The sequence below is a fragment of the Calliopsis andreniformis genome, chromosome 6 (genome assembly GCF_051401765.1).
Source record: "Calliopsis andreniformis isolate RMS-2024a chromosome 6, iyCalAndr_principal, whole genome shotgun sequence".
Taxonomy (NCBI): Eukaryota; Metazoa; Arthropoda; class Insecta; order Hymenoptera; family Andrenidae; genus Calliopsis; species Calliopsis andreniformis.
The window spans coordinates 10,224,922-10,251,247 of record NC_135067.1 but is presented as its reverse complement, the minus strand read 5'-3'; the positions used below and the strand labels follow the sequence as shown (position 1 = coordinate 10,251,247).

Genomic DNA, 26,326 nt, shown 5'->3' with positions numbered 1-26,326 from the left:
CTACACGATACAAAAGTCCATACTCCTTCGTTCTCTCTCCCCTTTCATCGTCTAGAAACGTCCCCACGGGCCTTTCCTCCATAATAGATCTATATAATATATTTACGCTCTGCGGACTACTGGCTACGGTGTGTATTATAGTTTCATCGTTAAATTTACCTTATTATCTTACACGACACAAGCGGTTCAACGATTCAAACACAACAGACCTCCCCTAAGTTACACCTCTGTTCCGACCACCTCGTCCTACGTCGCCTACGGGGGGGGGCGTTCTCTTCGCCTGTCGAAAGGAATGCTCGGAGATCAGGAACTAATCGTCAACCGGACCAAACGAGGCTCGGCACGCGACGAACGCCCGATTCCCAGGAACACGCTGAGCCAGCAGAAACGAGGATTCGTCACGCGGAACCTTCACCCAGGCGTTCCAGAACTGTCCGTCGAATTCGCCCCACTAATACAAGTATCCTCTACGCATGTACAAACTCGTTTGTCCCTTGTTTTAATTAGCGATATGTTTAACGGTTCACTCCTCCTCCAACCCTCGTCAATTATACCTGTGGCTTAACGATTAAGATTCTACACAATCCTAAGCACCTATCATCTAAGAAACCTGCGTCTGAACGTACGTGTACGTGTCTGTGTCTTCCGTGTGTCAATGTATGGACGCGTGTCTGTATGTACGTGTACGTGTGATTAATACTTATCGTCGAACATACAAATTATAAAAATACCACCTGCAACGACGTACGACAGTGATCGATCCCGCTACGCGGCCAGTCGGCCCATGATCCCCGATCAGAAACCGACGCCCGATGGTTTGGGCGCCGGGAATACTGAAGGTACAGCTTAGAAAAAACGAATAGAACAAATGAGGATCGGGTGGCCCACGGGGCAAGCGTCGGCTGGGACGCGTGGAGGGACTTCGAACGATCGACCAGCCCTTTCCCTTGGTTGGTCACGGGGAAAGGTGCCAGGCACCTCGCGAAAGCGAAAGCTGCTAGGGTCCCCGTTAGCCTTAACGATTAATCTTAGTACCCGACGATTAAGCCGCTCGTTACTGCTGGCCCTGAAGGGGCCGCGTGCAAGTGACAGGAGATCTTTCGTGACTGAGGGCCACGAGAGCCTGGTATCGGGTACCCCTGCTGATAATACAAGCTACTTTCATCCTCGCTCGCTAGGTTGTCCTCCCTGACTGTGCACGTCGAGCGTGCCGACCGAAAAACGTCGACGATCTCTTACAAGCTAGCAAAGACGCGTGCTTCCCGAATTCGTTTTTAACATTAAAAATCCTTAAACGCGTTACTCAGTTTCGCGAAGGTGTACAGCCGCTCGGCCGCGTGTTCGGCTGGCGAGTGTCACGCTTGTAAAATATATATATATATATATATATAATGTATATATATATACGTTATGCTTTAAAGATTAACTCTGTACAAGAGCCGAGGGCTCCTCACCGAGTCCCTCTTCGTACCCACTTAATCCTAGTCTCTCCCTCCTCACTTCGAAATGCTCCTTTCTCCTCTCTCTTTCTCTCTGATCGGTCCTGGCTTTCGTCCAGGCAGCTGGATCAATGACTCCACCCACGCAAGTCAGCCTCCGAAAGCCAGCACCGTTGATATCTGAACGTCATTAGTGCGCTTTACTTTCGAAAAAGAAAAAAAAAAAACAAAAACTCAACCCTCCCTTCTGCTGTCTCCTCCGCAACCCTAATCCTTTTCTTTCGTTATTTTTGTTTCTTTTTTTTTTTTTCTTTTTGTTGCTGTCCTCGTAGTCTCCTTCTGTTACGTGTGGTTCGTGTTTCCAAGTGTGTGCACGGCGGCGTGTCAAACCCTAGCGTCTATCGAAATTGCGAGGAAAATGGAAACGAATGCAGAGTGTTGGTGAACACTTGTTCGCGCGCTCCTCGACAACTGGCGAAGCGTCGTGGGCTTCCAACGCTATCGCAATGGTGGCCAGCCAATGGCATTGCTGGTAATGGGGCAGCAACCGACTGGGACCCATCGCGCGGTTCATCAGTCGTACACTGAGCCGGGTGACCAAAAGGGGACTAGGGCGAAGGGTTGGCACCAGTGCCGATCGTTTAATTGTGACTCTTGTTAGATGTTGCTCTTGGAAAACGACACTCTTAGGTGGTTGGACTCGCTCAGCTGGTAGTTGTGCATTTTCTGCAACAGATCGAGTTCAGGATACTCTATTGTTAGCCGAAGTAGGGGATCTATTGTAAATGGAGTAAATGAATCTATGCCTGAGAGCCAAATTGGCTCGAGTTGTCTCTTGTTGCTTTTTAGGTGAGCAGGGAAACAAATGCAGTAGTTTTTATTATTAAATCTTCTTTACTGATAATAAAACGTGAACAGAAATGAAATGCACTTGGGTTAATCTGACTCTCAGGTACAGAAATATTGTCTGGTTAAAGAATCGCATATCTAGATTATTAGTTAGACATTAAACAAAGTTAATTAGGTTTTGAGGATCTTCGAAAATATATAAATAAAAAAAATTTAAGAGAATATTTTATTTCGAAAGTCTTTATGTAAGGTCAGCTGCGAACCTTTAACCAGAAAACAAACATGGCTTACAGCCTTATATCTTTTTAAATTTTATATGATAGATTATTTTTCACGCTTAAAGAAAAAATTATAGAATCCATGCATTTTACTTGATACTTAACGTAATTAATTTTTAGAATTGAGAGTTATAGCAAAACTCTTAATGAATTATTAAATAAAGAATTTTGAAAGCAGATAAGATCTGAAACATATGACTTGGCCTCATATAGTATCACGCAATACAAAATTATCATGATTGTGAGTGGAATTGGTTTCACGCTACAGCTTTAATTTACCATTCATAATAACAGATTAATTAATTTAATTAAGGTCCACCAGCGTGCTAGTAGCGCCTAGACTAATTAGAACTCTAATGAAATCCTAACTAAATTTCACTTTATAAATAGTGAACGTATCATACGTTCAGATATCTCATCACCAGTGATTCAACATAATAAAGAATGAGAACTGTAAAGTTCAAGTGTGGCACTAAAATCGTTAATTTTTAATAATTTTATATTTTAAAATTTATCAATCTTTTAATTTCGCAACTATCTATATTAAATAAATATTTCCTTCTTAAATTAATCTACTACAAATAAACAAGCCAAATCATTTTCAGTATTTGAAATAGAGATAAAAATAAATTACTTTATGTAGAACTACATTACATAAAATTGTTAAGAAAATATTAAAGAAAACTTACAATTAGAGCAACAACAGCATCATCCATACTGGACATCTGTATGAGCGCCATCTTTCTGTCCTTGGGGAAGAACTTGAAGGCCTTCACGGTGAAGCCATTCTTGGTGAAAGCATCCCTAATTTCTTCCTCAGTTACAGTAGCACTGAAACAGCATTACAAATACTTAGGCACTATGCAAGAATTCTATTCAAGTTAAAATTCCAGCTATTCCAAATTCAAAATTTAAATCCACCCACTCTACCTTCGTTTTCAATAACATAAAACCTTTACTCACGGAATATTGGATAAATGAAGGGTCGAGCTTGGCGGGTAAATGTTCTGATAATTCTTCGATCCTGGTTTCTTGAATCGATGAAGAGGACTGTTGGTGTAATCCTTCGTTAAGCCCGCGTCTGGCTGACCCTCCTTTGGCAACTGAACTGTCTGATGCTTGCTGAGCATTACTTTGATCTGCTTACCGAATACCCTTAGTTTGTCCATGTGTGTCAGTGCTGTCACATACGAAGAGATCATTTAAAACATCAGTCTACACGAATTACAAGTTTTCTTAATGAAATTAATTCTAATGGATTCGTTAAAGCTCATCTCTCCAAGTTTTTTAGCATCATATGTTATTTAAAGTTCTTTATTTTATTTTAAAATTCTGAAAAATATTTACCCAAGTGTGCCTGGTGTGGTTCGGCCATCTGAATCAGTGCCGAGTCCTTCTTGTTGTAGAGGATCTTCACACGCTGTACATCTCCGTAAACACCTACATGCACAACACGCAAACATCACTTTTAATAAGCTCGATTGGCTTCCCTGATGGCAATTTTCAATAATGATGGCGTCTAAGGGTTGTTGAAGATGAATGGGACAATAAATTCGGTCGATCGAGATCGGGGTACGATCGGACTAAGACTTGGGGCATGCAACAAGGCGAATGGTTCAACTACAGTTTTCATTAATCAACTTCGCAATTTTCTGACAAATTATTTAAGATCTATATTCAATTCAATGTCGATATTTTTTATTCTAATTGCTTAATGTTTAAAGCTACAGAAGCTTAAGAATTGTATTTTTTTAATAACCCTTTTGGTGATAGGACTTGAATACTCCAAAACGCTATGTGTGTTAAATTTAACAATCGTATATTATTATATATGGTATTTGGACAATCATTAATTGAATGCACATAGAAGTACTCAAGTGTAGAACACATCCAAAGGGTTGTAAAGGAAGGGTAGTGGAACCATTCGCCCCCCGAGAAGTGAGCACCTATGGAATTACGTAAAATAAGCGAAAGCTTATGTAATATTAAGGTGTCTGGAACTGATATTAATAATAAAAAAAATATGTATATATTAACGAAACAATTTAGAAGAGATGCTTGGAAATAGAGAACATGAAAAAAATGTGTCGCTGACGATGATGAGATTATGACTGAATGGAGTGATTATGTGAGCATGGAGTTGCGAATGAAACAGCTGTAGTGGTAAAATAAAGATTGAAATCACGAAAATAAATTGGAAAAATTAAAAACGCTGAGAATATCAGAGACTTGAAAAATAAAATTTCAGGAGAGTGACGATGATCTTAGGTAGAAAAAAACTTCTACAGTTTTAAGCACGACTTGAAAACAAAATACAAACAAAGAAAAGGAAGAAGAATCTTTTGCGACATGATATGATAAAGACTCATATATATTTTGTTCGTGTTTCGATGTATCGGTGTAAAAAAAAAAAAAGAATTCGTTTCAATCTGATATATTCGTCCTGTTGTTTCACTCTCCAAAAGAATTGCTTACGATTATTACCACAAGTAGAAATTGTGTCGCTGTTTCAAGGTGTTGTGTGTGTGTGTCTACGTTTATGTGCGAGTGTAACTTGTGCTTGTATGTGTACGTGTCCGCGAGTGTAAATATAATAATTAATAATGTAATATAATTAATAATATAAATGTAGAGACGTACCAAACAGGGTAAAGAGAGCGTCAGGCGTGACCATCTACACAGAGAACAGACAGAGTCCAGTCAGTAGTCAGCGAGTATAATAGGATTCAATGTATAGTGTTGGCCACACGCGCACAAGTTTCACGATTCACGTTCACATTTTACCTTCGTGATTTTTCAGACCTTTCGCTGCGATCGAGAAACCGATTTCGGACCGTGTGACTGCGACGAGATTCATTTTGGGGGAAATTCTTTGACTGAACGTTATTACAGAATCTGTACCGAGAAAAGTTACTTGGAACAAAAAATGTTTCAGAAAATAGGATAACTGTGACTTGTGTAAAAGACATTTCATAAAACGAACCTTGATACAAGAAAACGAAAAATGGAACTCTGGTACAGGAAGAAATTTTTGCTCTTTTTAAATGGTAAAAATAGGAAATAAAAGTGACTTATGTTTCCAATAATTTCCTTCAAATTTGTATCCTTGTCGTCAAATCATATCTTTCAGATTTAATCTAGCAATGATACTGATCTCGTAACAGAAAAAGCAAAAGCTAGAGTAACTGAATGATTTAAAAAGCGACAAATTAATATCTTGTAATCATTGTCTTTACTCTGTAATATGGAACGAAAATTCAACAATTCGATAATGGAAACGTTGAAACATAGTAAGATTAATAGACTACTAAAAGAGATTTGAAATTGTTTAATAACGCGGCTACTAGACAATTCCATTTCACGTTAATCCAAAAGACAAAAGTGTGCACGTGTCGATAAAGCAAGGACCACAAATTCGCGCAGGACGGTCGAGGTACGGTTCTCGCAAATGTACCCGACGTAAATATACGTCAGTGGCAGCGAAAGAGCTGGAATTCACTTTTCCGCTCGATTTTCCTTCGGCTGTCAGCCCTCCGCGATCGTGATAGGAGAGAACAGGTAGTGAAAGGGGGAAAATACGAGAGAAAGAAAGAGAGAGAGGAGAAGGAGAGAGGGAGAGAGAGAGAGAGAGACCGAGAGAAATAGATTAGAGAAGCAGAGAAACAGTCGGGGACTTTCTCGTCAATATGAATTCCCCTTCCGTGATTTCGTCCGTTCCTCCGTGACGCAACGATGATTTCGCAAAGAGTTATAAACGATAGATAGAAAAAGAGAGCAAGAGATAGAGGAAGAAAAAAAATAAAAGTACACACGCGATCGTTCAGCTCGTCGGAGGAGAAAGACGCCAGAGGATTTTCCACTTTTTAAGGGTAGGAAGCTTGTGCGCGCGGCGCAACGATAGTAGTACACATAGTTATAGTACAGTAGTGACAATAGTTGCAGCTGCGAAGTGTGACGTTGACACACAGTTTTCTTAGAGGTGCCTTTTGTTTCACGCGAAGAGAGATTTGGTTACTGATAGCTGTACTGGAAATATTTTATTTGAATGATAATGAGAGTCTAAGAAATTTTCCAATTAGTTGGCGAGATAGTAGTTGATGCGATGGGAATGCTTCTACTAGAACGTAGATCTGGGTTATGTCCACGAGGTCTGTGGTAAATCTTAGGTTCTTGTTATATTTATGCAAATCTTTCGAGTATATTTTATATCTACGCCAAGCTTTGTTGGTTTTGGAGATGAAGCATCTTTCTGCTGGCTTTGAAGCAGGTTTGTTGTTTTAAAAGAAAAATAGCTTCTTTTTTTTATACTCATACTGAATGTGTCATAGATTTGTATTAAGTCTCAGGTAGTTTTATATTCGTAGATATATGTAGTATATCTAACCACTAACCAGATTCCAAAAACTGGTCCACATTTGAAATAATAGTAATAATAATAATATTAACTCAGAGTGATTATACTCAACAATTCAAAATGATCAGTTCAACACAAGTAGTTTATGACATTATTGCCAATTTTATTATTTTCCTGCTAGTAATTTATAACACTATTGCCAATTTGATTATTTCCTAGACGAAATGCTCTCAGTTTCTCAATCTCTGCCGAGAAACTCCGTTATTTCGCGGATCAAAACGCTTCGAGACAACAATCGCAGTTCTCATCATCTTCGTTGGAAACAAAAGACGCCTCGGTCGGAAGTAACGTCGTAGCTTGCAAACGCTACGAATTACTCAGGAACAGAAAATGGTGAGAACACGTTCGGGGACGATTTCTATATGTGTGTGTTTCGAAAAAATGAAGGGGTAGTGGGTGGGTCAGGGCGAGGGTAAGAATATAAAGGGGGATCTCGTGACATAAAAAGGGCACACACGCATCGAGATCTCGATTTTCTCGCTTGCCGAAGTGTACGCTCGCTCGATACCGTCATTCTCCGCTGAAGAAAATAGAGGGAACAATGTTTTGTCCGCTGTTCTCGAGTCGATGGCAAAGAGATACGTTAAAGTATGCGACGAGACGTGTATCGAGGGGTGTTCGGCAAGGGAAGCTCGAGTCGGGGGATGGAGAAACTGCTAGGGATGCCTACATAGCGCTACGTTATAATTATATCGTTGTCTGGTATTATTTTCTGTGTACGTACGTACCTAAGCCAGTCTCGTGTACATTTAGGCAGACGCTGAGAGAAACGGTGAATTTTTGGTAATGTGGAGTTAGAACAGCAGAAAGACTTACAAGAAACGATTTTGAAATTTAAGATAGGTAGAAAAAATGAAATAAAGCTTTTCATAGAGAAAAACCTTTTTAAAATTTGTTCATAATTTTTTCAAAAATTAAGCAAATATGTGAGAATTAAAGATGCATTATTTCCACTTATTTTAGGATATTTTACATGATCTTAGAACAGTATCTCGAATTTTCAACTACATTTCATGTTAGTAATTGCTTATTCTTATTGAATGACATAAATTGTGATATTTAATTTGTGGACTGCAACTGACTTCAACAATAAATTAATTAAAGATTGATTCCTACATAGACGACTGTCTCCTACAAAGATTTTTCTTAAATATATACTTTCAATAATTATAAAAACATTAATGAATAAAACGACAGAGTTTTAGGAGAGAAAGTCAGTCAATGCTCTGTCGAAAATATTTTCTATCGATAGGTACCGTATGAATCAATCATAACAATCGAAAATTTAATATTGCCAGTTGCAAATTACTTCCCATTCGATTATTCCATTGAAGGCAACGTACGAATTTCAACGTATTTGTATAACAATTTCGTGGACCATTTCTCTCAGCGTTAAATGAAAATTAGCCTAATCGGAAGCGGCACAGTTCGTTGATTGCGAGCGAACCATCATCGTGTCGAATAACGTCAACTTTTATCAGTGCGTCTCGACGTTCTGTGCACTTTAATAGATTAAAGAAAACACGAAGAAAGATATTTATATCAGGCAAGATTCAAGATTCTGATATTTTGTTAAGCCATTTGAATAGATATAAAAAACAATAATGAAAATTATGATGAATTTAAGAAATGACAAATATAGATGGTTGTGTTTGAAAGATATCAAATTTAGAAGTTAATTTAGTCTATATATATTCTATTAAAATATACAAACCCTGAAGGGAAATTAGAAATTAAGAAAAATATGAAACAGAAACTATAGATACTAAAAAATCTATAAGAATAATAGAATATTAAGTAGGTACTCACTGAAGTACCCTATAAAAATGACAAGAAACTGAAATTCACTATATAAAATACCAAATAAAACCTTTAACGATTCCAAACAAACACATGGTGATATTTCACTAACAATTATCCCTCTTTGAATATAAAGATATCCTTTAAAATATAAAATATTTATGTAAACTTTCATTTCCCAAAAACTTGAACACGAGTAACAGATAATAACATTTATCTCCAACCATAATCTCAAACCATGGACCAGTTCCCAAATCAGTTTAAGACAGTTTCGCAACCCTCTCGAATCTCTCAGATCTTTCTTCGTGTTCCAATTTGAAGTCTCCACGTTCTCGACACGTTTATCTCGCAATGGCTCGCGAAAGACACCTATTCTCTAGGTGTCACTTACCTCTTCATTCAGATTACTGACGAGCAGCACAGCAGAGGTTTGCGCGTTGGTTGGAACGCGTACCCCGAGGCCAGCAGCTCCGAGGGGAAAACCACCAAGGCCTGCCAACCCCCCTGCGGGTGGCACCCCGTTGTAGGGCCCCGCTAAGGGCGAAGGCAGACCATGCATGGCCGCAAAGGGCGTGGGCAGCACACCCGGTGCCCCTGCAATGGACTCTACTTCAGGAAATTTACAACGTATCGTTAGGATCACTTGTAGACAGCATGAATCGTTTGCAGTAGTACTTGCTCAATTGTCACTGGGTTAGAATTCTGTCTGACATTTTATGAGAGATATTTTTAAAAAATTTCAAATTATTACTTTCCTTTGACCTGTTCACTTCTGATGACAGGTGAGTGACTGACGTTTAGATTTAAAAGGATAGTGTACAGTGAAATAATATTCAAATGTAGAAAGTGTTGGTGTAGCTCAGTGACAATTAAGTGAACACAGCTGCGACAGTTAAATAAGTATTATTGTATTAACCCTTTCATTGCTTCTGTTTTCATTGCAACTTTTGATGTTTGAATTATTTTTCAAGGAAAAAATATAATCTTTCATGCGAATTTGAAGGAGGATATGTAAATTAGAACTTTGGACGAAATTTCGACAGAAGAATTAAGATCTTATTCGACCTGTTGAAAATAAAAGAAACTAACGATTAGTAGTACTAGAAAACCAGTGGTCTGTTTTTACAGTGAAAGGGTTAATAACCACATTTTATTTCATATATTATTCTAAAGAAATACAATCCAAAAATAGAAATAATATACAGTTACGTATTTATGTTTGAAAATATTGCGTATATAACGTCAAATATTTTGTAATTTAATATAAACCCTTTTTTATCCAAATAAAAAATAAATTTCAAAATCACAAATTTTAAAAAACATTTTCGAGAAGAATATAAAATAGGAACTCCAAAAAAGCTCACAAATTTTTCATTAACTGAATGTCAATTCACAATCGCTCCCCTTTCCACTGTTATAAAAATTCCTAGCTCGATCAGTAGGTACCAATACAACAAAAGGGAAGAATAAACAAGGAAAAATAGAGGGGAAAATCGAAACAGTGGTTTCTGTTGCATCATGACGTAGGGGGATCACGTCCACCCGGTTGTGGTGCAATTAATTAATTTACCGGAGGAAATAATACCGTCTGACCGCGCGCAATTCGATCCCGTACCGAAAATGGAGCCGAAAACGAGCGGCAAATTGAAGGCGGTCGGAGCTGGACTCGTTCGGCCAGTCACGGAATAACAATTTATCATAACGTCCGAATGACAGAAACCAGCCCCGTATTGCTATTAATATAATTAATTCTAATGGACTGAACGGCCCGGAAATCACGTGGCTAATTGATCGATCGATCTTTCGACTGGATTCGTCGATCTGTGCGCGATGCACTGTCTGCGACTTTTGCAAAGCCACGCGTCAGGAGAGTGAACTTAATAATGCGTTATGAGTACATAATTCTGTCTGAAATATCTCTCGCTCTTTTGTGAATATTCTATGAAATTATTATGCAACAATTCTTTGAAAATTTAAGTCGAAGTTCTTAGCAAATTTTAATTATTAATTTGCGCTTTGGAATTTTGATCCGAAACCTCTTTGTACTTAACCCTTGTACAACGAATGCAGGGTAATTTTGGTCCTGAATGTAGAACAAGATGACGAAACTGTAGTGAATTTATTTATAAGAATTGTATAGAGGATACATTTATTTTGTGTATCAGGTATACAGAAAACTAAGAAGAATGAAGTGTATGAAGTTCAAACTGCGTTTTTATATATAGGGTGTTTTATTTAAGTAAGACCATCTAAATATCTTTTTTTCTAATTCTGATAACAGGAAAAGTATCTCACATGCAATTTGAATTGTATCGAGAGACTAATATACTCCAAAGAAAATTTTTTTTCAAAGTCTAATACAAAATAGTTCTAAATAAAATATTTTCTATATATCATCCCAATTAGAATAGATATGTAGGTAGCCTCATTTAAGTGGACCACCCTATATAATTCCTCCCCAAAAATAGATTGCAATAGAAACTATATTATGGGTCAAAAGGACCCCACAATTGGTATCCTGCATCCGCTGAAAATCATTCGCCTTTCAAGGGTTAAATCACTTTCTAGAATTTATCTAAAAAATTTTTTGGAAAATTCTTCTAATATACAACCTACAATTTTCGATCCAGAAATTCTAGTCAAAACTTGTCCCAATTTCTGTTACAAAATTATCTTAATACTCTTAATAATCTCAAACTATTTTCAAATTTTCTTTGACCAACTAAGATTAATCCAATTAAGAAATTAAAAACTTTCTAAGCAATCACCTTATTATACTTATAGACATAAAAATAATCACTGTTTCACTTCTACTTCCGAAACCACCAAAAACGATCATCAACTATTGTCTTTTCTCTGCTACTGGTAGCACCAAAGGTTCAAAGATGAAGTGTTCTTGAATTACGTAACAGCTTTTAACACGATTAATAAGCACTTTTAAACAAGAAGAGAATGCTTTCCTCTTCTGGGAAAGAAGAGTGCTCTAGGAAGCGAATCAACAGCCGAGTCCCCGCAGGCTGATGCGAGGGGAATAATGGGAATAGGCAGGATAACGTACAGTCGAGCTAAATCCGTGGATGGAATTCAATTTTCATAATAAAAAAAGCGGACACGCGCTCCCGGAAATTTCCTGCTGAACTCGCGGCTCCTCGGACAGGATTGCAAACTTGTTGGAAATTTAATTTCATAGATACATTACAGGCCCGGGACAGTTCCTTCTTCTGCTATTGTACGCCCACGCTATTATCGTTGCTGTTAATTAAATTTTATCTTAACGATGTTATCGTCCCTTAACGCGGCTATGAATGGAAACGGAAATCGCGGTCATAAAAGTGAAACTTAGATTATGGTATACTTCTCACGTGAGTTACAAAGGCACGACTTTCTGAAAGAAAAATGGTACTTTGCGAAATTTTGTGTAACGAGGAAGCGAGTTTCATTGAAAGTAATAATTAAACACGAGGTTGTATAATTATTTAATAGTGGAAAACAGTTGTGGGCTTTGTATGCTCAAGAAATATTTAATTTTATAGGATTTTAAGATGCTTCGGTTTATATAGTTCATAAGTATTAATATATGTGATTTTATTGAAACTAATACAGGTATATCTTTAATTCTCAAAATTTTCAAAAGTGGAAAGAACGAACAATTTACAGAATTGTGTTATTTGAAATTTAGATAGTTTTTAAATTTGCTGATCTAGAATCAGAACTCTACCAATTTCTGAATTTATGTAGATTTCCAGCAAAGAAATCTGAAAGACATTTATTAAAATATAATTTTATTATCGTATGTAACTCACCGGGTATTCTGGCACGTGGCTGTGATCCAGCACCCATCAGCAATTGTGGAAGAAGTTCACCGCCAAGAGCTAAGGATGCCGCGTCCAAGTTCGCGTCACCAGTAGGCAAAGTGGGATTGGTGTAGTCTCTCGACTTATCGTTATTGTATTTCACGTTCAGATTCTGCATCTTGCTGTAGTCGATGCGCAGCGTACAACAGGAGTTGTAGATATTTTGTCCTTCCAACGACTAAAACAGACAAAATTAAGAAATATTAATTTCGAAACACTTTAGGCTCCACGTTACTCTGAGTCTATGAACTCAGATTCTCATACTTTCAGATTACTCCTACCTAATTTCCAAGAAAACTTCGCGAGAAAAGAGAACAAGTGAAGATTTCATCAAGTGAGTTCAATTTAAAAAATTGAAACAAAATGATGTAAAAAAAAAAATTAAATAAAAGTTTCAGAATATTCCAATTCTCTTTTAAGCTTCCAAATATCCCCAAATTACAATCGTAAACCATTTTTATCTCCAGGGTATGCATCACCGACTTGCATAATGATTAATCAGCTCGATTAAATTTATGGTCCTCTCTCGAACTACCACAAAACACAAAAACCCAATGCGAATGAAAATCGATTCCCCTGTACGACTGATTCAACCGAAACCCCACAATGCTCCGATACCATCTTCAACTTCACCCCTGAAACGCGACACTGTTAAAAGAGACAGCAGAGCGCTCTCTCGAATTACTAAATTATCCACTTGATTATCCCTGCAAGAAGACAGGATACGAGCGTGGAGCGCTGCAAGCACGGTCAAAAGCTTGCCCTTTCGACGTCGCGCTATTTGATCTCCATTAATAACAACGACTGGCGCGTCTAATGCAGTTGCAGCGATGCAGCCAGGTTGGAAAGACGCGGTCTAATTACGTATGCATGTTCAAACCTGCGTGGCCGCGGGCGTACGGCCACCCACACGCACGCAGACGGTCGAAACGCGTTCGTGCAAACCTGCCCACGTGTTTGACCTGCGTATGCACTGCTGGCTCCGCATTGTTGCACCATGCACATGCATGCGCGCGCGTGAACCGCGTAGATTTGACTGTATCTATCCTGCGGCCATATTTACACGGGCTAATGAATTTCATACATAATTACTGGACCGGTTTGCGTACAGGTGGCCAATGGGGATGACGTGGGTGGAGGATACCCTTCAGCGTGGATACGAGCCCTTCGTGGGGATCGGATAATGACGAAGGCTGGAACGGGTGATTTAATATTGGCTGAATCAATCAGGCATGAGTCTAGCGTAGCCTGAGATACTTTGTGGTTTCAGTTTTTAAGGGTGTGATTTTGGGGGAGAGATGGGTGGTGGTATAGAGTGGTTGGAGACAATGATTTTAAAGTGGTTTTTGTGATTTTTGATAGTTTTTCTGAGAGCTGAAGTCATTCTTCTGTTTGTGAGGTGAAATTTTAAATTAGTTGTGGTGTTGGCTGTGATTTCTGTTCATTGGATTGATTTGAACCCTATATTATAGTTGCAAGTGATGTCCTCACTATTTTTTGTGATTCTTTAATATGGACGATTTACGATTTTCAGATCTCTAATTATTAGAATATTCAGATTTTTAAATTTCCAAATTTTCTGAGATTCATATTTCTTACTACCTCGATATGCAAATCTTGAATTTTTGAATTTTCAAATTTTTAAATTTTCAAATTTTTAAATTTTCAAATTTTCAAAATTTCAAATATTTATATATTTTAATGTTTCAGTGGCCAATGCCTCAACATTTTTAAATATTCAAATATAGGTTTGTAGTTTTATGTCTTCAAGTTTTTAAATTTATGAGATTCTAAATATTTACACATTTTAATGTTTGAGTGTTCAATACTTCAATTTCTAAACATTACAAAAATCTTCAAATAAATATATTTTTATGTCTTCAGGTTCTAAAATTTTCAAAATTCTAAATATTTACATATTTCATTGTTTTAATGTTCTGTTATAAGTCAAAATGACCCATTCGTCTGACGAGGGTTAATACATTTAGTCTACATTCACTGTGTCAACAGAATAAAATAAAAAGATATTCAGTACATACAACAAAAATTTGATTCGCCAAATCCCCATCCCTATTCGAGCCATAGTTTCAAATATAACAATAACTACCCTTCTTTTTTTCGTCACTCCCCTCTTCTCTCCTCTGTAACATTCTTTAAAATTCATTGCATGCAGGTGAAACAGTCGCTTCATACTCAAACACCACGTTCCAGCATTAACTCGATTAGCAACAACTAGAAACGTCACGGCAAAAAATTGCCAAGCTGGACCCGCTGTGGAGTCCGATACACAGCGTTCTCGGTTTCATAAACGGTGGTGAAACAGCCCCTTCTCGCACGGCCGAACTATTCTCAAAGCTTGACGCGGCTCGCTTCAGTCACGATATTAAAATAATTTAATTCCAGATAACCAGCAGCGGGGGGAACTTTGTTAACCTAGATTACGTATTCTTTGTACGTCAGCGAGCCGCGGGTCGCCATTTCGGCCCGCTGATGAGAGAAACGGGAATATTGCACGTTCCTGCGCGTTTCTAACAGATTTTTAATGAATTTTCAGCCCGATTTCTCGTCCGTCCAGGTAATCAGTTTAAAATTATTTCGGTCCCGCCACGGTCTCTCCTTCGTCCTGCGTAAGCGATTAATTAACATAGACTTTTCGCGGACACGGGACTGGAAACGGCGGTAACTGCGCCGTTTTATGGGAATTTTTTCGCTGGGATTAATGGAAATTAACAAACAGTGTTCTCCCGCTGTACACGTAGAACAAGAACTCTTCTGCTCTTTTCCCTGGACGTGGGCGAAAAAATCGACAGAAATGAAACTGAAAATTAAATTGCAAAAGGGAGCTCACGAAATGCTTACACGACAGGGACTTTCGTTTGGCGATTGTGAAAGGAGGATGTATACCTCTTTTTTCTACTTGAAATTCTGCTGAGCTTTGAAATTTAGAACTGAAACCTCCTCGCGCTTTTTTTGGATTTTGATCTCTTCTGGGAGAATATTACGATATTTATTGAACTGTAATTATTGACCGAATTCCTATTAAGATAAGATTAGAATTCAATAATTCTGTATATAAAATTCGTGCTAAAATAAGTTAAAAGAATATTTTACTTTATGTATTTTAACTTTAAAACTTTATTATTCGTCTACTATATATTATAACTTGGTATCAAACTGTAACAGCATTGCAATCTGTAAACTAAACAACTTAATAGTTATATTTCAAGTATGAAACTACCTCTGTGTCATGAACAAGTAACGGTAGGTTTGTGTTAAGTTCTCCATCTGCTCCGAATAATCGAGATTCCATTCAACTGGAATAACAGAAATTCCACTGTGCTAGTTTGTTGAGATCACCAAAATGGCGACAAGTCGTGACAGGCTACATACTACGCGCTAAATTCTACTAACGAACAACTTGCGCGGAAAAACTGAAAAATTGGTGTACACGTATCATAAATCAACTTATTTTAATCTGGTTGGTAAGCCCACTTCGTTAAAACTTTTCCTAGATGTGTGGCAAGGGGCCTGTCGACGAAAAAGCTAGAGTTGGTCGTTAATTAACCCGAAATTGTGATCCGTGGTACACAGGGAAATGAAAGTTACGGTCAACGATCGTTAATGATAAAAATAAATAGCGAATCAAGAATAAATTGCGAGTTGGACACGAAAAATATGTTCAGAATAAATTAATTTCCACTTTGATCTCAATTCGACCTCTCTCGTTGATTCGCTTTTTAGTATCCACTTTTAGTCGATAGAACGTGACAGCTTTTACTGTGAGTAAGCTTCGTGACAGATAATTTAAAAAATTTAATAAAATAGTTTAATAAGATAATTTAATAAGAAAATGCAGAAATAGGTTTTTGCATATAAATAATTAATTAAATGTAAATATTTACATGTATAGTCATGTAAGTATATTAAAAGAGTGGAGAATTTGAAGATGTGATAATACCTTGAAACTAGTACACGAACTGAGACCAAGCATAGACTTATATCGAAGTTTTACTTATTTGTGTCTATATATAGTAGGTACCTAAGTTTTCATACTAATGAAGAGAACTACAGTAGAAGTTTCTTTTTTTAATTTCAAAATGGAATATAAAAAAAGGAAAAATGGAATATAACAAAAGAAAAGGGAAAATTCAGTGTATTTCAGGTTTTTTGAAAGCTTTAATTCCATTAATAAGCATATCATTAATTTATATACAGCTGCAATGAAATTACTAAAAACACTTTTGTTAGCACAGATTCCTAAAAGAAGAAAGAGTCTGTAAATTGACTGACGAAGTTAGCAAAAATAATCAGCTTCATTGAAAACTAACATTGTTCTGTACAATCTGAAAGTACTATACAGCAAAGACAGTACGATAATCAAAGTGAAAATTAAATTCCCCAATCGCAAAATGCATACAGGAAAGTGCGAGTTAGTCACACCATTGTGAAAAGTAAGACGTAATTGCAGTACAAATGGATTGTGATTATATACTGTAACATAATTTTTACCTCTAAAAATGAAATTATCTCGTGGAAAGGTTCGAACGGAAACTCAATGAAACGCGATTAAACTGGCTCCGTATCGCTGCGACGAGGAAAATCATTGCGAATAAACGTCTATATCAAGCAATCACGGTACAAAAGCCTCCCCTGATCGACGATATTGGCCGAATTAAACGGGTGAGCCTCGATTCCCGATAAAATGAAGCAACCGCTGCTAGGCGCACGAGCGTTTATTAACCAGCGCAGCAGCCAGGCAAGGATTTCGACGTGGAACTGTGCTGCTTTCGGGACCAGGAATTCAGTAAATCAGCTACACGATAATGGAAAATGTTTTCGTGATTAACATGCTTCGCTAACAATGTAAAGTATGCTAAAAATATTTAGATAAGGAAATAAGTAGCGTAGGTAAATAATATAAGCTACATTACTGACGTAATTTGGCGATTTAGAGAGAGAATCAAAATTATTTATGGGGATTTAGAAATGAAAAACGTAGATATTATTTTTGAATGTTCTTGTTTCTAGATTTTAATTCTGAGGTTGGAGCAATGGAAGATTACATCTTCTTGTGGAAAGACATTTCAAGATAAAAATGTTTTTTTAATTAAAAATGAGCCTCAATTATGAAAAGCTCTCTGTTCTGCATTGATGTGTTAATCCACAAAAAATAGAATTTTAAGTTATAAATGTAGAATTATTAAAAATTACTCGATTAATGATATTTTTACTAATAAATACCTGAAAATGAATATTTGAAATATCTAAAGTCTACATTTATTTTTACTGTAACTAGAATCTTTAATTCTTTAATATTATTCTCTGTATTACGAACAAGTTCAAACAGAGAAATATTAATAATATATGCATGTACCTTAGCCCTTTCGGATCCTATCTAATGATAATTAGATAATTATATTAATTCTCGTGATTTAAATAAACTAGGTTATATTTTACTTGTAAACTACTACCTTTGTACTTAAATGACTATTTTCATGAATGATATTACATAGTATGTTAAGAAAATTATCATTATTCAAGGGTTAATAAACCAATGCAGAACAGGGTCCAAATAAAGTTTTCAGATCACTTCAGGAATTCAAAAACCAGCGATCACTATAAATCAATATTGCCTTTCAATTGACAAAATTAAAATAAAAACCATCTAAATTAAGCAACAAATGAGAACAAAATTGAAAAGGATAACTCTCCAGAAAAATCTCACTCCAGCTCTTTAACATTTGCCAAACTTCCCCACAAGCCAACAATTAATCGCGTCCAAATCGCCAGAGGAAACGTTCCCAGAATTCGAAATTCAAATTCTCCGCGCGTTCCGTGCGAGAGAACCCCGGAAGGGGGGTTGCTCCTCGATACAGGGAACGAAGTACGAAACAATACAGCCTTCCAGGGGGTGGAAGGGTTGAATTCGCAAAACGCTCGGGTGCAGCTCGCGGCGGGGGCGAAAACCGTTTCCTCCCGTTCGCTTTGTGGCTATGTTCCTGTGACTTCCGCTAAATTGCGAAATCGCATTGGCGAGCCCGCCGGCAGAAACGAACCGACAAAGGCTTTTCCCTGGCACGAAGTCGCCCAGGGGGAGGGCAGGGGTGGCTGGTCTCGCGGCAAGGAAAAAACGGATTTTCGTTCGGATGCGTGGTAAACAATCGAGGCGGCAAGGGGTGGAGACACGGTGGCGGTAATCGAATTTCTTTGGCTGCTGGAGAGTGGACTAGAACGAATTCTATGCGCCGAACTGAATTAAGCCAGGAAAATTCGAATTCGCGCCCCGCGATTTTTACTGGCCACTGTGGGACTTACGCGGAAGCTTGGAACTCTGATGCTGCGCGTGGGAAAATCATTAGGGAAATGTGATCAGACTATCGATACAGGAAAACTTAAAGAAGAAGTCGTAATACAGTAGTGAACACTGAAATTGCACCAGCTTACAGACATCGCTGTATTTAAACTAAAAGATAGATAAGAAGCTATCACGTGAGAAGGAATCGTCTGTGTTATTCGTCATCAATCTATTTTTCTTTTTCTCATTTGAAATTCTGATTTCAAAAATTTGCAAAATGGTTTTGTACAGGATGTTTTGTATATTTTTGTATGTGTTATATTGAGATGCATGTATGTACTTAGTTTTAGTAGAATGAATAAATTTTTGAGGGAAATATATATATATATATATATATATATATATATATATATATATGTGCATAAACCATGGCGAGTGAAATCTTCATTAAAAAACATTTTCGTATTTCGTTGCAATTTTCCATTAGACAGAGTTGCTTTAAATCCAAGCCGAATATGCTCGACGCATCTTTTTCATTACGAATTCTGAGTGTGCTTTTGAAAAAAGTTAACAGGTTAAATGTATGTTACGAGGGGGTGGCATTAGCTTTTAGCTACAAGAATAGAGCGCATATGTGCTTGCATATAAAACGTTCTGAGTTGCGCTTTTTTAATAATTATAATAGTCTCTCGCAATGAGTGCGCCGAATATTCAATACTTCAGAATTAATACTTAGAAGATACGAATATGTAGATTTCGAAGCTTGCGTTCAAAGAAATAAATAAAAAATAAACTATGAAGTTTACTAAAACTTATATTAGACCTAGATAATTGTTTCTTACGAGTTACAAACTTTACAACCTTCCCCTTATGGTCTCAATTTGGACTTGAAATAATGTAGACCTCGACCTAAAATAATAACACTAGAAATAACATAAACTCAGAACTTTCTGTAACCAGATTCAAGATAATTTGAACTAATTTAGAGCTGTCTTCAGAAACTAATAAGAATAATATTACATCCCGTCAATAGTTCTCCCTCATTATCCCCTTCGTTACCACAGTGGTTCCCTACACGCTCATCCCTCCCTGGAAACAAAACCAAAGAAACAAATTCACCACTGCAAACCCCGTCCAAGAGGTATCTTCCTCGTAAATAAAAACCGAGCAATTCCAAGGCAACGCTCGGTGAAATATACCGGGCACCAATTAAAATTTGCATTATTTCGTAACATCTGGAGCTTCTAATGGATGGCCCAGCGTTTCTGAAAATATTCCACGGAAAAATTTCGATCTGTCCCCTGGGAGGGCGATGGATAAGCGCCACCGCGGGGAGCGACTCCACATGCACGCGAGTAGACTCGCAAAAAATGAACAATGTAAAACATAAAAAAGGGGGGCGCGAAGGAGACTGGGAGGGGTGGAAAGCTCTGGCGAATACTTACGAGTTTAGCTGTTTGCGCTGACAGCATGTCTGCATACTGTATTAGGGCCTGGAAGGTACCTGAAAAGAAGAAAGAAATGTTAGGTTCGAGCATTGGAAAAAATTAATAGCAATTTACATATATTATTGACATACCTCAACCCCTTAAAAATAAAAAGGAAATTGATTCGTGCCCCGTGAGAAAACGATCGTGTGATTTCCGAAACTGAGCACAGCTTTAGCGGCTGGATATTAAATATAACCGAAATTAAATGGAAATAAAGGGAGCTCGATTCGCGGTAATATGTAGCGCGATGCTTTTTTCCCCAGTCGTGGGAAGTTTTTATTATTGCCACGATTCGCGATCAAATAATGATGGAAATTGAATAACGTTCGCCCGCGGCGAAAAACACAATCCCGCTGTTGCATTATACCACGATAAAACTTTGGCCCGGTTGTTTTTACGCATACCGAACCCGACAATAGCGTTATAAATATTCCTGAAATGAAAATCGGTTGACTAGTCACCGAGGGTCATGTTAAATTCTTTATTTCACTGATGAATGCCCAATGTCCGCGTAAACGAACAGATCAATGTTTTTTTAATTTCTCTTTTGAAATGCAAAATATTCAGAGTACGTCAAGGAATTGTAATATATCTCCTACATATTAAAATCGTATGTACACAATCATAATTTGGATTATCAAAACGATACAAATTATAGTAAAAAGTATAAGGCATAAAAGAAGATTTTTCTGATTTCTAGTCAGAAGTAGAAAAAAATATTCATTCCCTTTTTTAACTGAAAATTAAATATCCCATCAACTGCCTACATTGGTTATGAGTGACAAAAAAAAAAGAAAGAAAGAAAGAAAGAAGAGAAAAGGGAAAGCGTTACTGTATTGGGGTTTGTTGTAATAAAAAATAGAAATTAGGCTAGTACACATACATAAGCAGTTGATGCAAAAGGCTCGAAGTGAAACAAAAAAAAGACAGATGTTTGGTTATTTTATTTTCACGAATGTCGTCGAATCTGCAAGGCTGCACCCCCGTGTTTCGCCTCGACTCGACTAAACAGGTGCTTTCGAGACACCCCTTGCAACACTCGAGCGCGATGCCAAAAGTACTAACGGCGTCAAGTGCGCGCACCGACGTCGGGCGTCGCCCGTCCAGAATACGCTTCAAGTATACTGAAGTACTAAAGTGCCGTGGCGTGTCTGCCCCCGTAAGAGGGGCGTCCATACAGGGTGGCTCTGCGTAAATTGTTAGAGGCTATACATTTTCTTGGGGATGCATTGAAACTTTCGATCGAATTAAATCTTGGGATCTATTTTCTTTATTCATTGTACTACCTCTGGCAAAAAGTTGTCGATTAAACGCAGCAATACGAAATTATGTAAAAATATTGTAGCTTTTGAAAATGTAAAATATTACTGTACCAAATCCATCTAATATTCCCATGTGTTTTATATTCATACAATAGCATTTTACATTTCAAAGGCAACAATATTTTCTAATAACTTCTTATTGTTGCGTTTGATCGAAAACTTTTTTGCCAGGGGTAGTAACTGTACTCACAAGGGGTGGACACATAGTAATAAAAATAAGAAATTACAATGTAAAATAAATGAAAAGGGAAAAGAAAAACAATACATTACATGTGTAGAGAATCGAATTCACGGCTACGAAATGTTTAAAATTTTAAATAAAATAAATAAAAAATAGAAGTTATACTCACTATTCTTCGTGAAGGTGACGATTTTGAGGACTTTGCCAAAACGTGTGAATATCTGTAACACAAAAAAATACAGATTGTTAATTATATTTCATATCATCTTATCAAATTTATCTAATAAATTAAAAAATTCTGAATTGGTTAAATTAAGTAATCTAAAATTGTAGATTACTAATACCTACAGACTTCAAACTTGCAACGCAAAAATAGTAAATTAAGTTACATGTAGTAGTTTATAAAGTATGATTAAATTATTATCCTTCAATACTGAAATTTAAAAATTTTACCGTCAAAACCAACCCACGCGTGGAATAAAATTTTTCAAACTAAATATGGATTTTGTTTATTAGGCACATTTTCATCGTCGCTTCGGGCGAATTTTCATATTTCCAACTGCGATCACTGTTTCGTGATCTTTTTTAATAAATTTCAAATAAAATGCATGGAGCTGGTTTCGCAAATACACGATTGGCTCTTCAAATAATTACTCAAATTTGTGTAGCGTAAATGAAAATTCTACGTAAATGACGTTGTACCTAATTAATTAACCACATATTTAGTCGATACCTGAGAACCTTAAAATTAAACAAAATTGATATCTTCCACATATTGTTTAATTAGTATAATTGAAGAAGGATTTATATGTGCATAATATTAATTCGTGTAATAATTGTAAATTTGAATAAAACCTAAAATTTTTAATTCTGCGAATAATATTAAAAATCGTAGTAATTTGTATTCTTCTAATTTCTTTAGAAATTTCAATAATTAATAGTATTAAAATTTCTCTACAATTTCTAATACTTATAAGATTCTCAATTACTTTAAAAATCCCAAGAAGTGAACATTTTCCTACTTTGAATTAAAATCTAAATAACTTCGAATATTCTTGATTCTCTCAGAAACTTTAATAATCTCTTAATTGTCCACTTTTCTTAAAAATCTAATAATTTCAACTGTAGGAAACCCTATTACAAATATTTTTTATCTGTTTCAAAAATTAATTCCTATTTCTTCGAATTCCTTGAAGAGCTTCAATATTTTACGATTGTAACGTCACTCGAGGTACTTAATCGAGCACGATAATGCGACAGTTATTGTCCCTGAGACGGAGATTAAAGTTTTAATTGCGGGTACGAGGCTTGTGCGCGTACCGCTGCCCGTATTCTCCGATTTATATTCCATTCTGGCTAGCTGTTTTGCACGGGATAAAAATACACGAGAGACCTCGCGAATCCTTTTGTTATTTATGCGAAAAAGCAATTATGCGGCATTACACTGTCCCTGTATGCTGTTTTGTGCCGCTTTAAACGATGATCCTGGGAGATGGGCATTTTTATTTACGATACTCGCACACTGAGGTTCACAAACACGTTCCAAAATCTGTTAAAAAGGTTCACGAGAGCTTTTTGAGGGCTTAAGAAGCCTATTAGTTTCATAATGGCGTAATTAGTGTCAACAAAATTTCATTTTTCAATTGCTTCACTATGTATTACTTTTCTATGATGCATTCATTTGCTTCATTTGAATACTTCTTTAGGGAAAGCTTAATATAGTAACAAAAATAATTAAAGAATTTGTGGAATGTCAATATTTCAATGAAATTGTAAAACTTCTTACTGATTCAAAATAGAATAAGGAAACAATGGTTTTAGTTTTGACTAGCATTCAGAAACATAAAAAAAAGGGAGAGAGGTATTGATTTCACATTTTAACTAATTCAATGAAAATATAATCAAGTATAGTAAACACAGTTGACAAAAGCAAAGAACGAAAAATTAAAACTTAATAGTCAATCATTTTTATTAATTTTCCTTTCTCCATTTGTGTCAATCATAAAGTAAAAGTGTCTTTTTTATCTCGAATCTGGCAGATTTATCGTTCAACCAGTGAAAATAAATTCATCATTCAACGTGACTGAACAGGACGCGACATTGAATATTCGATGAAAGCTAAAACGTGTGTACACTGCTGCTTACATTAATAATATCGCAGTTAAGCTGACCTACATAATATACATACTTCTCGCGAAATGGTCACAAAACATTTTAATTAAACCTATGTATCCAACTACTATAAATTGTTTTGTGCGTCAAAACTGAAATACTCATCATTCAGACATCAAGTATGCAAATACTATACTACTCCTACATACAATCATCGTTAATTAATTTATCAATTGATTTGATTAAATTTCAGCTCTAGTTCAACTTTAGTTCTTTCGTTCAAATAAAACGCTGCCAGAAAATTTTGTATTATTGTCACTCGTTGGGTTAATTAATCCTACTTACAAGTCCTCATTCACAGCCCACAAAGTGTTAATTACACTTTTTTGCAAAACCAGTGGTTCAGTCTGACCAGCACGCTACCATCCACTGTTAAAATCTCCTCAAAAGTGGCTCGAACGAGCGTGGCACAAAAGCCAGCAGAAACAAACGCAGCAGGAACGGTAGACCAGAGATCAATGGAGCCTTTGGTTACCATTCAAAGGCTAATTATTTAAGCTCGACCCTTATTTCCCGTAAACGTAACGCGCTCTCGGCTCGCTGCGCATTAACAGGACCCGTGAAATTAACCAGAAAATGAACAGGACGATTGCACGCATAAACGAGCCGCGTAAAGCGTCGCTAATAACAATAAAAATCGCTACTTTCCGCGGCTGGATGCTTATTAACGTTACGACTTCGCATTGCATTCGAGAGTGGCTCGTTTTTAGGGTAATTGGCTACGAATTCGAAATCCTATAAGTATAAATGAGAAACGAACACGCATGTATCTTATATAGGTTGTTCGACAACAGGTGTCAGAAAATTTAAAGGTTGATCCTATTTGATTGAATAAGTAGGAAATGTTTCGTTTTAGAGGAATTAATTGCTGAGAAAATATCTACAAGTTGCACTTAAAAATCAGTAGAATAAGTATCAAGCCAGACACGGCGTGACCAGTAATATAAGCTTGACGTCAGACACAGAAAAATCAGTAGAGTAGGTCCCAATTCAGGGACAGCAAGATCAGTAGAAGAAGCCTTAAGTCAGACACACTTCTCCCGTATTTTTAAGAGTTTCCTCAGTAATTAATAACTCCAATATGAGATCACAACCCTATTTTTAACATTCTTGATTTTTTTCTTATTACAGGATGTAGAATCACCCCTTAAAATTTCTGATATCTGTTGTCAAACACCTTGTATAATGTGTCACTATACAGGGACACCGTATTTTTTCTTCATTTTCTATTTTTTGTTTCTAAGTAGATCATGAAACTGACCAACAACTATTATTAGCAGTATTGTTCTGTTGTCGACGTGAATATCGTCGGCCGACAAATTGTCACGCGACTTTTTCTCCATTTTTTATTTTGTTCCATTTTGCGTTCGACCACGCTTTTATCGTCCAAAGGGAAAATTCCCCGGTCTCTGGTTGAATTCTTCGATTTTCACTCTCCCGCTTGTCTGTTTGTTTTTTGTAACGCGTTTCGGGTGGGAAACAGCTCCTGCTTCCTTTTTTCCTGGGTTTCACGGTGATCTCGTTGCTGCAGCGGCCTGTAAATTCCGTGGACATGTGCTGGGAAGTTTGCGTACTCTATTTTGAGGTGGAAAATCGGTGAGCAAGTGGTTGAGAAAGTTATTTTAGCGGTTCCTTTTTTTAATTGCAATGGGTGATAAGGAACGAGGGACAAATTAAGAAGAAGGTAAAGAGAAGTGGACGAGACTTGTGCAATTGTACTTTGAAATGAGCATTTCCGAAATTTATCCATGAATTTCTTGTTTAGACCCAAAAAATATCCTATTTTTTTAAAAAATTTATACGAATTTTTAAGTTCATCTAGAACATCTATCGTTAAGGCAAATTCAAACTCAAAATTATACAGTAGCGTTTGTTAACCATCATACAATATCTAGGACTAACAAAAATAAAAATAATTTTTAACTAGTAACTCCGTAAAAAAATATTAATACAATTTAACACATTACTCGGTATTTAATTTATTCATATGAAGCAGGAAGCTTTTCACACATTCTTTGAAATTAATAATAGTATCACAAAGAACGAAGATAACACTCATTGTCAAAAAAAAGTACCGTCATTATGCTGTATCATAAGGAATGTTGTAAACAATTCATTTGGAAATATCTAGTCTTTTCCATTCACACCTCAATGTTTCCAAACGCGTAGGTAACAGCTCACCGATTTATACAGTACAATCTGAAAAACGAGAAGCAACCAAACGTGCTTTTC

The 26,326-nt window shown here is 36.6% G+C and overlaps 1 protein-coding gene across 3 annotated transcripts in view; it reads right to left on the bottom strand.

The window, feature by feature from the left end:
- Nucleotides 1-2,027: 2,027 nt before the first annotated feature.
- The window catches only part of Heph (polypyrimidine tract-binding protein 1 heph), a 278,567-nt gene continuing 254,268 nt past the window's right edge, over nucleotides 2,028-26,326 (bottom strand). The window contains exons 6-14 of one of the 3 annotated variants that reach the window (XM_076379927.1): nucleotides 22,092-22,143; nucleotides 20,375-20,433; nucleotides 12,584-12,812; nucleotides 9,172-9,389; nucleotides 5,207-5,240; nucleotides 3,914-4,006; nucleotides 3,530-3,746; nucleotides 3,256-3,397; nucleotides 2,028-2,165 (exon numbers count right to left, since the gene is read on the bottom strand). In XM_076379927.1, coding sequence (XP_076236042.1) covers nucleotides 2,097-2,165; nucleotides 3,256-3,397; nucleotides 3,530-3,746; nucleotides 3,914-4,006; nucleotides 5,207-5,240; nucleotides 9,172-9,389; nucleotides 12,584-12,812; nucleotides 20,375-20,433; nucleotides 22,092-22,143 — 1,113 coding nt within the window. In that variant the 3' untranslated portion in view covers nucleotides 2,028-2,096. The remainder of the gene's footprint in view (nucleotides 2,166-3,255; nucleotides 3,398-3,529; nucleotides 3,747-3,913; nucleotides 4,007-5,206; nucleotides 5,241-9,171; nucleotides 9,390-12,583; nucleotides 12,813-20,374; nucleotides 20,434-22,091; nucleotides 22,144-26,326) is intronic. The other 2 variants (XM_076379928.1, XM_076379929.1) reach the window with 2 other exon arrangements.